The following is a 16,405-nucleotide window of genomic DNA, read 5'->3' as shown; positions in this document are numbered from 1 at the left end:
AGAAAAATTTATTTACAAACTGTAACATATGCCATTTTATGACTGGATAGAGTTGGTTTGGTTTGGTTTTGTAAAAGGTTTTAAACACCGTCCATATCAGCAGATCTAGGGGGTGTGGCACCTCCTCTGCTCGTCCCTATTGAATCCTCACACATATATTCGAAGCAAGGGCAAACCTGGGGGACTCCCCCTTTCTTTTATAAATTCTGGACCCACCCCTGCCAATATATAAAAAATACCTCACATGTATGGAAAACTTGAGAATTTCAGTAACCCTCCTGCAATGAAGGATGTATGTTATTAATCGTTTGTTTTTCTGTTCTTGTAGTGAGACTGTCTTTATCTAACTTAAAACAATGGAATCGGTCAGAATGAAAATTAAAAACTGCTGTGAACAATAATAATGGCCAAATTTACAATCAAGACAAATTTAAGCTGTTTCCTCCATTAGTAAATCATTGAATGAGAGGCAAACATAGGATATCTTTTCAACAAGTAAACTTAATTCTCTTGTAACACCTTATTGTACCAATGAAAAAAAAAAAAAGAAGATTTTCCCAGACTCAAAGTGCCACTTAAACCTTTGAAGTGGAAAACTCTCAGCCTCTTAACAGAGCAAAGGTCAAATCCTATGACAGTGACTAAGAAAAGCCAATCATCAAAGATATGGTTGGAGTTTGAGGGCTTACAAAGTTTTCAGACTTTGAACTCTGTTGACTTCAAATGACCTTCGACCTTTACTGAAAATATTGAATTTCGTCTACTCAATCTGGGGTGCATCCACATACTAAATACAAGGTCATCCATCTTAGGGTTTTTGAGTTATCTGTTTACAAGGTATTCGGACTTTGACCTCTGTTGACCTTTGATGACCTCTACAGAAAACAATGGGGTTCTTCTACTCAATGAGTGCATCTATTTATTTATTATCTATTTTTTATTTATTTTCAGACTTTGACCAAGTCATCACATCACACACGTACACATTAACACCATCACCATCACATAGATTTATTTTGCCTCTGGTCAAGGAATAAAAACTTTGGACTTGACTGTCACACAGATGAAAACTAAAGATGAATCATAGTTTTACTTTTGCTTCTGTGCGGTGGCTAGTTCATCAGTTTGTTTGTGACTTAATTCACCCAAATCATTAAAAAAAATTAGTCTGCCATCCCCCCCCCCCCCCCAACCTCTTATTGAGACTGACTCTGTAAAAGAAGTACGTAAGGTTCTATTGGATTTGTGATTTGACTGCAGAACGAGGAGAGGCAAATTAACTGACACTTCTAAAAAAAAAATTTTTTTTAAACATTACGCTAAAATGGAAAGCAAATATTTACAACATACCTTGACACAGAGCACTAACACACAGAGAACTTTACTGTTTGAAAAATTACATGTCAAGGTTTTGACATCAAGGAATTGTACCTTACTCAGTTTCAGTAACATCTTCTAAACATTGAACATGAAATTTGTAAAAGGAGGAAAAAGATATGGCAAAGAAAAAAAAAACATCCTAAGGTTTGAGATTTTCCTGATATTTTCCAGCCGTTATCAGGGCAAGGGGAACAGGGGGCGCACGAATCCCTCCCTATTTTTGTGATAACTCTCTCTCTCTTTATTCCCTTTCTCCCTTATTGAGAAATCAAGAAAGAAAAAAACGCTCTTTGGTTGAGGAATTTGAAAGCAAAAAATTGCACTTGAAAAGGGACCTTAATTTTTTTTTGGTTGATCAGTTTGATTCTATGGTTTGCCCAGAGTCACATCAGAGTAGCATGTTCCACTGCCTTTTGATGTTTGTGCCATTTCCCCCCCCCCCTCCCCCCACCACGATTGAACCTCATTCTGCTGCCTCTGTCCAACATTATGAAAGTTTGGGCAAATAATAACCCTTCATACAATGTCCAGTCTCCAATTTTTACAACAACATGATTTCATAAACAGTGCTGTTTTAAATGACCACTGCAAAGAAACTAAGTTGCCATGCATATGCTTATCCTTTGTAAAAAACACACGATCCCCTATATTAAAAGCATTCCTATCAAGTCTAATTAATAAATTAGTACATGTTTGACAGGGTGCTTTTAAAATAGGATGTACATTGCACAAAAACATTACTGGTTATATTTTCTGCACAAGAAAAATAAAGCCTTTCAACATGTTGACTTAAAAATGGTAACAAAAGTGTGACTTTCCAAAATAGTACAAAATTTCAAAGTCGTAAAAAAGTTGTAAACTCTCTACTGCCGGAGGAGTGTAAAAAATTGTAAAAAAGAGAAATGGATGAAATTTTCAGGGGCATGGTATGTCATATTCTCCACATAAAAACTTTAAAGCTACACACCTCTGTATCCAACATGATTCATATGAAATCAATACAATAAAATAAAAAATATGCATAAATGTCAACCAATCTTTCCCCCTCGTGGAGAATCTGTGTAATCACATCATAAACGTTGTCACCCGTTTTCCATGCAAAATGCAAAAATTGTCAAAATGGAATCTTGCAGGATAGGAGAGATGGAGTGAGTCAATCCAACAAAGCAGGCTTTCAGAAGCTTCATCGCAGAGGCACAAATGTTAATCATAATGCAATCAAATTAAAGCATATTCTTTATACTTGAAATGGTTATATATGGCAACTAAACGTTGCATTTCCTCCAACTTAGTTACCAGACAGATCTCAGTCGGAAGTAGTATGCACTACTTGCCAACTTTCGAGTCACTATAGTCTGCAGAAGTACTATTAAAACACAATTATCTTTTCCTTTCTTTTTTTTATTAAAAAAAAATATTAGGATTAATTACCTTGTTAGTCATCTGTCTAGAATCTGTTGTTAATCTTTCATAAAAGATCCTAGACGTAAAAAAAAAAAAAAATCAACATATTGCAAGAACCCTGTTTCCGACACATCGTTTTTATCTTTGCCAAGAGCAGAGATATCATTGCATCATCATGATCATGATCATGATCCTCATGATCATGATCATCATGATCATGATCATGATCATCATGATCACCATCACCATCATCATCATCATCATCATCATCATCATCATCATCATCATCATCATCATCATCATCATCATCATCATCATCATCATCATCATCATCATCATCATCATCATCATCATCATCATCATCATCATCATCATCATCACCATCACCATCACCATCACCATCACCATCACCATCATCATCATGCAGCTAACGTCACGAAATCCTCCACATATGCATTATTTCTTCATTTATTCTCTAACCTTCAATTTCAGAATAAAATTCTGACATTTTCTCCTTCAATGAGATGACCATGACAATGTTAATGGTGTGTCAGCTTTATCTGATGAAGTGACCACTCGGTCACATTCCAAATCATTGAGTTATTGAGCACTGCATTCTATATGATTTTAAGCAGAACTGTCAAACTATCAAACAAGTACAACGGTGACATTCGCTGGATTCTTCGAGCTTCTGTCATTATTCATTCATGTCGATGAAGTTCTTTGGTTTGTTTTTTTGTGGCGATGTGGGTGTGATAGTTTTGAGAACCATTAGTTTGTTTTGAAAGAGTATAAACCAAGCTAGCAGCTCAGAAATTGGTTAATGTGAACCGATATAGAGAGAGTCCTTTAATATTAGAAGCATGTTAGGTGTGATTCGGACTATTATCCTTTAATATTAAGAGCATGTTATGTGTGATCCGGAATATTTCATCAGCTCCGAACCTCTTGTCTGTGGACTTCTGTTTGATCTGTGTCGTCTACTTTGGCTTGATCGGGGAGCTTGACTTGCCTGACAAAGGTCTCTGCCACCAGAAGAGGAAACAGCAGGGTAGCTTCACCGTAGACCTGCAATCATCAATCAAAAAAAATAGCCAAACAGCTGGCAGTTAAAGCCTGACAATGGTCACTAACACCCTTGCAATGAACACAAATAATGATTTCTGTCATTTCACAAATTTGTAAACTATGCTGTTGCAATTTGCCTGCCAGATCGATGCAATTCCTGCAATCTCTGACTGACATTGTACAGGCGCCACCACCAGCGCAGAATATTTAAATCCCAACCGGTGTGAGATTTGTTGTCTTTAGCTAAACCTCCCGATTGGGGGCGGGGGGGCGGGGTTGTGGTTGTGGACACCCTTGTCACAAATCAGAACAAACCAAATACATGGTGTACAAAAGAATGAAAGAACTTCTGAGACTGACCTTTACCGGTTCAGCGTTTATTCGGATCTTGCCCCAAGATACAGCCTCGCTTGGGGTAGCCCCTGCATCCGAACCATCAAACTCCTGGGCTGTGTTAAGGTACACCGCAAAGTCAGCACCATTCCTCTGTATAACCAGAAGGAGAAGAACAACATTTGTGATATAATGAACACGTTTTTTTTGGGGGGGGGGGTGGTGGAGGCGGGAATTAAGGTTAATGAGGTCACTGTGTAATTTCTTTCCTCTTTCAAAACTTGTTTTGGTCAGTTTACTGATGTCAATTTTACTTCTTGGTGATATAAACCAACATTCATCCTGCTTAACCCCATATATTTTTCTTGACTCATTTGATACTTTTCCTAAAAGAGTCACTTTTTTTATTTTGGACCAAAACTTACATGTAATGTATCATTTCATAATTCATTATTTATAATTATCTTTTGCCAATAAAACGAGACAACCGATCGACATCTAGTCCCTGAAACTTACATGTGGTCACACCAATGTTTTTTTTAAATGGACCTAAAAACACTTTCAATGAATGAAAAATATAAGCCAGGACGTGACTGTGGGCGAATTTCATTGAATAGCAACTTTTTTGTGTATATTTTCTTTTAATTTTCAGGACTGTTGTTTTTTAAATTTCTACCTAACAACTCCATCACACTCTTACGGGCAACCTTTATCCAATCATGAGACAGGGATGTAGTTAACGTCGAGGCAGGGTGACAAAAACTTGCTTCAAACTGTGTGCAGGTGCCGCTGACATGCCAAACATGCAGACTTGCCTTTAATGGGAAGTATATTAAGTAGGTACTCCCGGGAGGCCGAGGTGTGAACCTGCCGCTCATTCGCATGTTTAAAGGCTGTGCGTTCGTAGTGTTATGTCAACCGTTAACGAATTGTAAAGGTCGTATGACATGATACGCGCCGAGTGTGACGGTTGCTAACATGATTTGTGTCAAGTAGAAACAAAAACAAGAGAGTAACAACAAATATTTATTGCCTGTAAGGATGAAAGCAAACTTCAAGGTGTGTTTTTAACATGTACAGAAAGTACAGAGAGATACAGGCAGTACTAGTGATGAGGCAACAGTGTTCATATTCTATGAGGAGAGGGAGAGATGGGTGGGGGGGGGGGGGTGAGGAAGGATTCTATTCCATACTGACATGTTACAAGAGAGTAAAGGTTGGAGTAGTCAATGCCATTATCTGACGTTGAACATATGTCCGGTTCACCAGCCAAGCACACAGTTCAAGCAAATTAAAAAAAAAATTATCATGATTTCATTTGAAAGCTTTAAGGCTTGCTAAGCTTCAAAGATCACAATATGTGGCTGGTGGGCCAAATCTAGCCAAAGACACAAGATTGATCCATGGTTTTGCACTAATCAGGTATATGTATTAGTATTAAAGACTGCTGGCTAAAGCACCCTACTTTGCCTACCTCTTGCACATTGCTCAATCTACGTAAGATCATTGTCTGGCCCTTAATCTCTGCGCCTCTCAGAAAATAAATTGGGAAACCCTGCTTTATAATTTTATAGTTTCATCAAATGTAACTGCAATTTTTTTTTTTAATTTGTTCTTTAATATTGACCAGGAATAGAGATACCCACATCAGAAAAGTTGGCTTTCTAATTGAAATATTTCCCTCTCCAGAAAAGGTATTATACTTTTTGGTATGAAAATTCCAGAAATGCCAAGCCCAATGTTAACACTAGAAAAATATTTCAAAGCAGTTGTGCATCCATCGTAGTAAGAAGGGTGAGCAATGTTTTTTCTGACTTACCATGAGGTTGGCGTTACAAATGTGATGCTTGATGAGTCCACCACCCACGATGATCATCCCAGTGTGGGCAGCAAAGACAGCCTGACTGTTCATGCGACGTAAATCTAAGATAGGAAAAATGGATTTGCATATTTAACTTGAACAATTATGTATATCTATCTTGAAAAATTAATTCACTGAAACAATATTTTTTTTACATATTTCATCACTCGAAATGAAACATGTTGAGAAAATGACTTATGTCGTTATTGGATTTTTAGTGTCAAAATCACTACCCCTACGAGAAACGCTTTGAAGTTAGAAAGCGACTTCAACTGCAAGAACAGACTCGTGCGTATGGTTCATCTATCAGATGCAAAGATAATCAAATACTGCCCAAAAAACAACAAAAAATTGGCCAATCTTTGATAGGGGAACAAAAAAGAAAGAATATGTTTATGAGCCTTTTATGCTAGAAATATTCTACAAATTTTAATACAAGAAACACTAAATCATCTCTTATTTTTAGTGTACCATGTCACCTACCTTCAATGATGTCCAGTCGAAGGCCAGGGTTGCGGAAAGAATGAAAATACATGCAGTCCCCAACGGCACCGTCAGTCAAGGCTGGGCTAAAAATGGGAATGTTATTCTGGGAGGAACAAAAGAGACAAAAAACAATATGAAAGAGATATGAATTTTTAATATACGTAAAATACAAAGAACTATCTTGTAATAAGATTATTATCAAGTTGAAAATAATCTTCATATTATTATAATTTTTTCAAGACGGAATTGTCATTCTGACTTTATTGCATGTTTATCTGGTGCTTTCAATGTGATTTATAGAACTTCTTGGAACAAAATGGCATCATTAATGTTTTGTTAAATTTTGCAAAGTTAGAGTTAATAGAAAAACCGAGAAAGGAGGGGGTGTCTTAGCTTGAACAATCATATAGAAATCAATATTTGGTGCAAACATGGGACCAAATGCACAAAAGTACTTCAAAATGTCTTGTCTAATGGTACAACTGCATAGAGAACATATGTATTTATGTCCTATATATTTTCTACACAAAGCTATGCCTTCCTGTCTTTGTCATACATTACTGTGTGAAGTAAACTGTAAAAAAAAAAAATCTACCACATTAAATATGAGAGACTCAGGAAGTAATTATTACCTTGTATGCCCAATACAGGACTGATTCTGGGTTGTCGATCTCTTTACCTAACCTGGATATCATCTTTGACGGTGTCCAGTTTATTCCCTGCATGAAAAAATAACAGAACGACATCAGTATACAAAAGGCATTAGGATGGTGATATAACACTCATCTCACACCTCATACATACCTAATGTAGCATGAAGTGTTCTAGGTATGTTGCACAAAGTGATTTGATGTGTGCAGTATGATGTGATGTATACAGCATTAAGTCACATATGTAGGGATACAGTATACAGCATGGTGTGATGTATGCAGTATTAAGTGTTGGATGCAGTTTGAACTTTGAAGTGATGTATGTAGCATAAAGTGATGTACCCTTTATGCAGAATGAACTGATGTATGCAGTATGATGTGCTGTATGCAGTATGAAGTGAGGTATGCAGTATGAAGTAAGGCACAGTATGCAGTATGAGGTGAGGCATGCAGTATGAAGTGAGGTATGCAGTATGAAGTGAAGCACAGTATGCAGTATGAAGTGAGGTATGTAGTATGAAGTGAGGCATGCAGTATGAGGTGAGGCATGCAGTATGAGGTGAGGTATGAGGTGAGGTATGCAGTATGGAGTGAGGTATGCAGTATGAAGTGAGGCATGCAGTATGAAGTGAGGTATGCAGTATGAAGTGAGGTATGCAGTATGAAGTGAGGTATGTAGTATGAAGTGAGGTATGCAGTATGAGGTGAGGTATGATGTGCTGTATGCAGTATGAAGTGAGGTATGCAGTATGAAGTAAGGCACAGTATGCAGTATGAGGTGAGGCATGTAGTATGAAGTGAGGTATGCAGTATGAAGTGAGGCACAGTATGTAGTATGAAGTGAGGTATGCAGTATGAGGTGAGGTATGCAGTATGAGGTGAGGTATGCAGTACGAGGTGAGGTATGCAGTACGAGGTGAGGTATGCAGTACGAGGTGAGGTATGCAGTACGGGGTGAGGTATGCAGTACGGGGTGAGGTATGCAGTACGGGGTGAGGTATGCAGTACGGGGTGAGGTATGCAGTACGGAGTGAGGTATGCAGTACGGAGTGAGGTATGCAGTACGGAGTGAGGTATGCAGTACGGAGTGAGGTATGCAGTACGGAGTGAGGTATGCAGTACGGAGTGAGGTATGCAGTACGGAGTGAGGTATGCAGTACGGAGTGAGGTATGCAGTACGGAGTGAGGTATGCAGTACGGAGTGAGGTATGCAGTACGGAGTGAGGTATGCAGTACGGAGTGAGGTATGCAGTACGGAGTGAGGTATGCAGTACGGAGTGAGGTATGCAGTACGGAGTGAGGTATGCAGTACGGAGTGAGGTATGCAGTACGGAGTGAGGTATGCAGTATGGAGTGAGGGATGCAGTATGGAGTGAGGGATGCAGTATGGAGTGAGGGATGCAGTATGGAGTGAGGTATGGAGTGAGGGATGCAGTATGGAGTGAGGTATGCAGTATGGAGTGAGGTATGCAGTATGGAGTGAGGGATGCAGTATGGAGGGAGGGATGCAGTATGGAGTGAGGGATGCAGTATGGAGTGAGGTATGGAGTATGAATTGAGGGATACAGTATGGAGTGAGGTATGCAGTATGAAGCGAGGTATGCAGTATGGAGTGAGGTATGCAGTATGGAGTGAGGTATGCAGTATGAAGTGAGGCATGCAGTATGAAGTGAGGCATGCAGTATGAAGTGAGGCATGCAGTATGAAGTGAGGTATGCAGTATGAAGCGAGGTGTGCGGTATGAAGTGAGGTATGCAGTATGGAGTGAGGTATGTAGTATGGATTGAGGTATGCAGTATGGAGTGAAGTATGCAGTATGGAGTGAGGTATGGAGTGAGGGATGCAGTATGGAGTGAAGTATGCAGTATGGAGTGAGGTTTGCATCATAATACATGTAACATGAAGTACTGTTGTTCAGGTATCATGCAAGTAGCTAGTGTTGGAGGTTTCATGTTGTATGTGTTGTACATATATAGATAACATGAAAGAGCATGAAGAGATGTATGATGCCTGATTGAGTTTATGTAGTTTTGTGGTTTATGGCAACTTTGCATTTCTCCTAACTTTATACTGTGTGATACATATACAGCTACAATGCTTTTCAGACAAAACTTTTATCTGCAAAACCAAAAATTTGATGCGGTAAAGATATTTCCAGGCACTTTTATGTTTTATCTATCACCCATTTTAATACCGCAGTTTATACAGTAAAGTTTAACGGATGTAAGGGGAAATCTTCCTAGCTACCAGCATTTTTACAGACTTTTCACAGGTATAGATATCATTCTGGTGGTATCTAATCACAACAAAGTCACACAGTTGAAGAATAGAGCTAAAACCACGAAGCAAACTACAGAGATTATATCATCATTACATGATTGTCTTCCAATTGAACAGTTTTGCCCTTAGTGTAGCAATGAATGTAGTGCTGAATTTCATAGACATTAACTTACGAGTGATTCAAGTACCTACCATCAACTTCAAGTAATGCACACATGGCAGGAAGTGGCATACATTTAACAGTAAGTGAAGCACGAACAAGAAAAAACCCAAACAGATGTTAAGTTAAGAGTCTGTAATGTATTTATCTTTCATAAAGGGTGACCTCACCTCTTGCTCTTGTTCTAATTTCATCTTGTCCAGGATCGGAAGGCACCAGTCTTCAAATTTACAATAATTTTCGTTCGGTACGATGAGGTTACCTATTCTGTTCAGGCCTTTGGTCCGGAGTTCCTTATCCTTCAAACGAAAGTCACCGAGGTAGGATGGCGCCAGACATTTCATGATGTCTTCCTCGATGCCTCCAGCTGTGGTCACCATACAATCGATCTGCAACGACAGACAAGTTCACCCATAAATGACCCATACCTGATGGTAATTACTGATAATATGGATACAGTTTATTCATAATTCTCTTGTCAAAACGTTTCAGAAGCCACGAACAGTCCAAACGTGTGGTATACGACATGGATATGTGCTAGAATTTAATAAAAAAGTCACAACGGACAATACGACCGGTGAAGTTTTTGAAGATAATTGCCAAGCAGCACAACTTGTAGCCAATTAAGGCCCTGGTTCTTTTGGAATATTCTATGTACACAGCTTTGTAATTCTTAGAGGCACGTTCAGTTATAGTTTAACATTTGTGCAATATATATATATATATATTTAAATATATACATATATATCTATGCTTAAATATTAAAGTGTATGACTGATTGCACATGGCGTGCATTGGGATTCACTATCAAGTCTATGGCATACAGACTGCTGCAGGCCATTACAAATCATTACAACTGAATGAACATAAGAAACAAGTTCGTGTTGAATGACAATATCTTCCCTGTAACTTTTAGCCGAGTGTTTTTTTTTTGTATTGATCTATAAGCACTGTTAAACAAGACCAACACATTTCTCATGCGTCGTTAATTGTCCGCAATGTTCGTACTTTCTGTCTACTGTTTGACGTCGTTTTGATTTGTTCAGATGTACGAATGTTATGGACAATGAATGTATTCATTTGACAATTTCTTGACTGAACACTCTATACGTTATACAGTATGGGTCAAAGTGAAAATTATCGCCACAAAGATTGTCTAGTAACTTCACAAAACTTGTACATGACCAGTTCACTTGCATTGCCCTGTACATTGTACAATACACAGCTTCATGTTACTGCTTGAGATTTATAACATTTTAAGTTACATAGAGCTTGAAGTAATGCCAAGAAAGATCTGTCCTCAACAACCATACGTTTGCAGTGCTACGTTGCAAATTACTTGCGATGCCTTGTCGAGTGCTGCATGTACTGTTCACTGCACTAGAAGAGTTTGCTTTATTGGTTCAAGAAATAGTTAGTAAACATTACAAGGGGTTTGCCCCTACTGTACTTCAACATACTGAGCAGAGTATACAACCTTGGAAAAGATTAAAATATGCAGGCATCATGCATAACCGTCCAGCAACCAGATTTGGTTGTGATTTCGGTTTTCATTACTCATCCTTCGTTAAGTATCACATTGCCATCAGAATATTCCAGATAACAAATCTTTGTTGTTATTCCTGACAAGCTTTATATTAAAGACAGAGACATACTGAGAGCCATTAATTGTTTACTTTTTACCACAATGACACCCAGCTTTTTCCCATGTTTATTGATAACAGAGAAGGTAGCAATAGAATAGAGTTGAATATTTTCCACCAGTTTGTTCACAATTCAGAGTGTAAGCTCAGTGGTTAACGCCGGTGCCTTTCAATCATAATGTCCCCGGTTCGAGCCACTCCCAGATTAATGTATGTTGTCCAGTTACAGAGTTGTTGAAAATTAACAAATCATAATCATGACGTTAAATATGAATGTAAGAGACTGACTTCGGTCAGCTTGCAGCTTTGATAAGCCAATTTAGGCTTCTTCGTGAGTTCCTGCTTGCAGGAGGATCTAAAGAACAATAAAAATACATACACTTCCGTTTCAAATCGCACAGATTCACACGTTATCTTACCAGGTTGTGCTGCACCAAGAAACGGACAATCTCCCGGAGGCCCGATGAGATGATGTTTGATGTGATGCCCAGAAAGATGGTGCAGTTTGTCTTCTCTCGTCCCACCGGGTTCAAGGCTGTCCCTTCCCGTACGACCTCCTCCGACAATGGGATCTTCTTTGCCTCCAGCTGATGGAGTGATTTTTAAAAAGCTAGTCAAACTGGCGGTCACATCTTTGGGCCTTTCATTGCATGATGAAACTTACTCAAAAGTCGCATATTTACCAGACAGGGAATGATGACACTGTCACGTGAGTTTACATTAGTGCATAAAATTGTTATTCTGTTTTGCCTCTGTGACGTTTACAACGGAAGCCAACTATCAACACCTGGCCTAGGGTGTGACTACACCAACAGGGCGGGGGGGGGGGTCTGCAACGTAATATCGGTCCTAATGCGTGTGATCTATGCTGTTAAGAGAAATGCTTCTGATGAAAGTAACAATTTGATTGCGTGAAAGCGTTCACGAAGCATGTGAACACTCCGGATGAACTAACATACAGACGCGCTGGGGCGATTGATTAGTTCTCCACATCTGCAGTTTGGTGGAACAAAGAAATGAATTAGTGCTCTAGAAAACACAAGTGATGGTGCTTAAAACAATGAAATTAACCTGAAACTTTGAAAATGTGTCTCAAGAGATCTCATTGTACATATGCTACTAACTAGTGATGAACTCACAGTACCATTATGAGCTGCAGTCATATACTGAAGCTTACAGATTAGTTTCTGATAACTAGATAATATGAGAGCACACTCTTTTCATTTCAGATGTACTATTAATAATAAAGGTGTCCCTAATTAGCATATAAAAATATGGATGGATATTTTTCATTGCTCTGAGGTGCTCAAAGACAGGCACAGCACATGTTGCATATGTACAATTTTGGCCATAGAGGGCGTAGAGTGTTTACCACTTCTTTCGGGGTAGATCCAAAGTGCTGAGGGTGTGGAGGGACAGGTAAGCGAGGAGCAGAATAAATGTTTGGATATACATAAAACCAAAATCGCTCAAGTATTCATGCTTTACATGCAATGTACTAGATCGTAAACTGATGGTTAAAAAAACCTAAAAAAGTGCTTCTGATGTGAACTTTAGCAAAGACTAAGCTTTGCACTAGCTGCATGTTAGCAACAAACCCTAGGCAACTGTTCTATCTGACCAGCAAATAAACTTGGCAAGTTTGCAATTGTTGCCGAATTGATCAGCATGAAAAAGTAAGCCTAGAGAGAAGGTGAATGAAAAAGTTACCATCTTGTTTATCTCCTCGATAGCTTTCCCAAAGTTGGTTGCCTGGAAACCAGTGGTCTTGTAGGACTGCATCAGCTTGTGGAAATCGAAGCCTTGATTGAAGTCGTAACCTTTGACCTGGACAGCATCGCTTGGCATCTTCTCACTCTGCACCGAGACAGCATTAGCTGCGATCTGTGGAATCTTCTCCATCCCTTCAGTCGATGACCTGCAGAGACCATGAAAATGAAAAACATAAATAAAACGAATATTTAATTAAAAAAAAAAATTGATTCAAATTCTGCCATATGTACAGAGAAAAAAAAGGTGTGATTTTACTCCTCATGTAGGAAGGGATTGATGGACAGTAGCTTTAATGACACTGCCTTTCATAAAAATGCCAACCTGTCTTTCAAAGTAGATTTAGATTTAGATTTGATCCATCCTCTCGTCTAGCACCCCCCTCCCAAGAAAAAAAAAAATAGGGAACCTCTTGGCAAAATAAACTACACCATGCTTGAAAGTACATTAAAATAACATTTTTTAACAGGTTGGGAAGATAAAACATTTCCTGTTACATAAATTGACATAATTAGCATAAAACGGTTTTTAAATTAGAAACCAATGTTAGCAATTAACAGAGAAAGTAAATATTAAGTAACAAGTGATAAGCAACATGCTCCGTATTGGCTCCGTAAAAGTGCTCATCGCGCAACCAGTTTGTGCTGCAGAAAACAATTACTGTAGCATTTTATACAACTATTTCCTTGAAAAACGAAGTGGGATTTTTTCCACCCAATCTTATCCAGGTAAAAATATTTCTGATCACAGTTGAGAAAGAAGAAAAATTTTGCTCGGAAATCGGCCTGCTTTCATCGCACCAGTACCCAAAGTTCATTAAAATTTACAAAATTTATGTATCCCCATTGAAATTGAGAGTGGAATTTTTTTGTCACAAAAGAAGAAAAAAAAAATTAAATAGTTAGAAAACTACCACAGATTCTACAACCCTTTTGAATCGATAAAATATTTGTATTCATTTACAAGTAAAGTATACTTTTTGTGGTTTGGTTTCAATATTTTCCTACCAACCAACTAAACCAACTAAACGTAATGTCAAACGCCTTACCACGCAGTTGAGTAAATTAACTACAGTAATCAATGCAGTTCCTAACGAACTCACAGAAATTCAAGTGCTGATATTGAGATAACTCGACAGAAAATAGTCCAACCCGTTTGCAGCATTCAAAAGATGCCTGTTTGAATGCAAGGTCTTGAATATTTTTTTTTACACTTTTAACCTCTTGTAATACAATCACAAGTTAATTATCTTTGACAGTGTGCTGAGGAGCAACCAGCATATTGTTACAGAATCCAAGCAACTGTTCAATGCATGGTTTCCCTAGGATACAAACTAGCATACCAAGAGACAAACTGACAAATTGGATAATATTAAGGTTGGCAATCCACAACCAAATGTACACTCTAGCTACTGCACTGGACACTTTCAACTGCGACTGGTCGCTGCCAAATCAAGTTTCAAGAAACATATTTGAAATATCTGAATCATCGCAACGATTTTTCCGAAGCCTCTGAAGCTCAAGTGAATCGTTATCGATGCCTTACAAATTTTCAGTCTTTTTTTTGTCATTTTAAAAATTTGTTTTTATTCTCACGTTTATATTTTTTTTATGTCACGGAACTTAAAAGGCCGATCAAAGGTCAATTAAGTGTGCTACATGGTGAAAGCTTCTTCCAAATCTTTGGTTTCTACCTGAAAACTTGTGAAGAGGTTTTGTATTTTGTATTTTAAACGTAAATCAAAAGTACTTTCCCTCACCCAACCCCCCCCCCCCCCCCAAGACACAGCAAAAAGAGTGCTCAGTGCCATTTGCCCTCCTTTCCAATTGTTCTGAAATTGCTTTCGTGGAAACCAACTCCAAAGGTTTCTTAGGAAATTGAAAAGCACCAGACCATAACTTTGCTTACCCAATCATTATGCACAACCAATTTTATTGCTGTGCAGACATACAGTAAAGAGAAAGGTCCAGCACCGTTCAAAGCCAACATATATAACAAAGAGGGATGCAATATTTCTGCACTGTGTAAATATTGCAACCGCTACACCTATGCCCGATAGGTGGGAAAACGTGTGAAAACCTGGGTACTTAAACCTGCCCGACAAACCACCTCTTTCTCTAAAAGGATATTTATTTAGCTGATAGGCATAGTGAAGACCAACATTAATAGGTTTGGTGTCACACACCAAATAGGATCGGCAAAGTCCCCAAAATGTGCAAACTTACTAAAGTTACTAAAGGATGCTTTCATTATATATATCTATATAAATATATAGAATTGTGCTGTTGTAAATGTGTATGCCATAATATGACCCTGAAGAGTGCATTTACAACAACCAGGTTTCACACTGCTATGTACAGTCAAAGGGAAAGTGCATCACACATGGAACTTAGCAATGTGTACACACTATATGTACTACATGAAATGAAATCAGCACAGCCTTGACACACAGACAACAACCATGTTTGCATGGAGGTTACCATAGAACCTACAGTAACTTAATATTTACAAAATTGCAAGCCCAGTTTGACCACTGGCATTGACCACTGGCATTGATCACTGGCCTTGAACAAGTATTGCCCTTTCAAGAATGATGTTTGTTTGAAGGATGGAGTCATTATACAGTAGTATGATGATAGAAATATAAGTGTTATACTTCAAGGGTTGTTATTGGTCACATTAATTCCATTATAAATGTGCAAGATACATGGTCTATTATGGCAGCCTACTAAATAGTCTCTTTCAGGTTTGGTCAGAAATCCCTAAAAATCACAATATTATGATTAGGTACTGCTTTTCTGCTGAGATCAGAGAGTATCTGGGAGAGTACCAGGTATCAGACATTACCAGGGATCAGAGAGTACCTGGGATCAGGTATGTGTAAGCATGGAGCTATAAACGAGAGGCCCAAACAATATGAGCTCCTTGATAAACAAATCTTCATATGATAGTATACTGTAGGTTGTTAATGGAATCTTGCATATATATGAGTATGTATCTTTGTGTACATGCATTTCACTTAACAGTACCTACAGTATAGACTAAATAGTGAACAGTATAGCTATCAAATTGCTTCAAAGAAATTGTTCAAGCAGTTGACATGAACAAAGGTCCGTGTTAGATTTTCAGAACATATCAAACGACACTCAAAGAGTAAAGGAAACCAGTTCAATATCCAATGAGTTTTGCCATAAATTATACCACAGTACACTGAATGCTGGTACCATCATTGGGTGGGAACAATGGAACTGTGATAGTACTTAACCTAGTTTTCACTAACATACATTATACAATTTACTTTCATATTACAGTATAGGCAATTCCTTCCTTAATTAAAAGGCCGTAAGGTGGATATACTAGTGTACATATC

The 16,405-nt window shown here is 38.2% G+C and overlaps 1 protein-coding gene across 2 annotated transcripts in view; it reads right to left on the bottom strand.

Annotated features, from left to right (window-relative positions):
- Positions 1-3,535: 3,535 nt before the first annotated feature.
- LOC139963975 (deoxyhypusine synthase-like) overlaps positions 3,536-16,405 on the bottom strand; it is a 39,914-nt gene continuing 27,044 nt past the window's right edge. For both annotated transcript variants that reach the window (XM_071965246.1, XM_071965245.1), the window contains exons 2-9: positions 12,976-13,183; positions 11,685-11,852; positions 9,793-10,011; positions 7,165-7,251; positions 6,530-6,635; positions 6,005-6,108; positions 4,213-4,338; positions 3,536-3,852 (exon numbers count right to left, since the gene is read on the bottom strand). In XM_071965246.1, the coding sequence (XP_071821347.1) occupies positions 3,718-3,852; positions 4,213-4,338; positions 6,005-6,108; positions 6,530-6,635; positions 7,165-7,251; positions 9,793-10,011; positions 11,685-11,852; positions 12,976-13,183 (1,153 nt within the window). In that variant the 3' untranslated portion in view covers positions 3,536-3,717. The remainder of the gene's footprint in view (positions 3,853-4,212; positions 4,339-6,004; positions 6,109-6,529; positions 6,636-7,164; positions 7,252-9,792; positions 10,012-11,684; positions 11,853-12,975; positions 13,184-16,405) is intronic.

This window comes from Apostichopus japonicus, chromosome 22, assembly GCF_037975245.1.
Source record: "Apostichopus japonicus isolate 1M-3 chromosome 22, ASM3797524v1, whole genome shotgun sequence".
NCBI lineage: Eukaryota > Metazoa > Echinodermata > Holothuroidea > Aspidochirotida > Stichopodidae > Apostichopus > Apostichopus japonicus.
The sequence above is the reverse complement of the archived record's forward strand: the minus strand, read 5'-3'. Positions and strand labels throughout refer to the sequence as shown.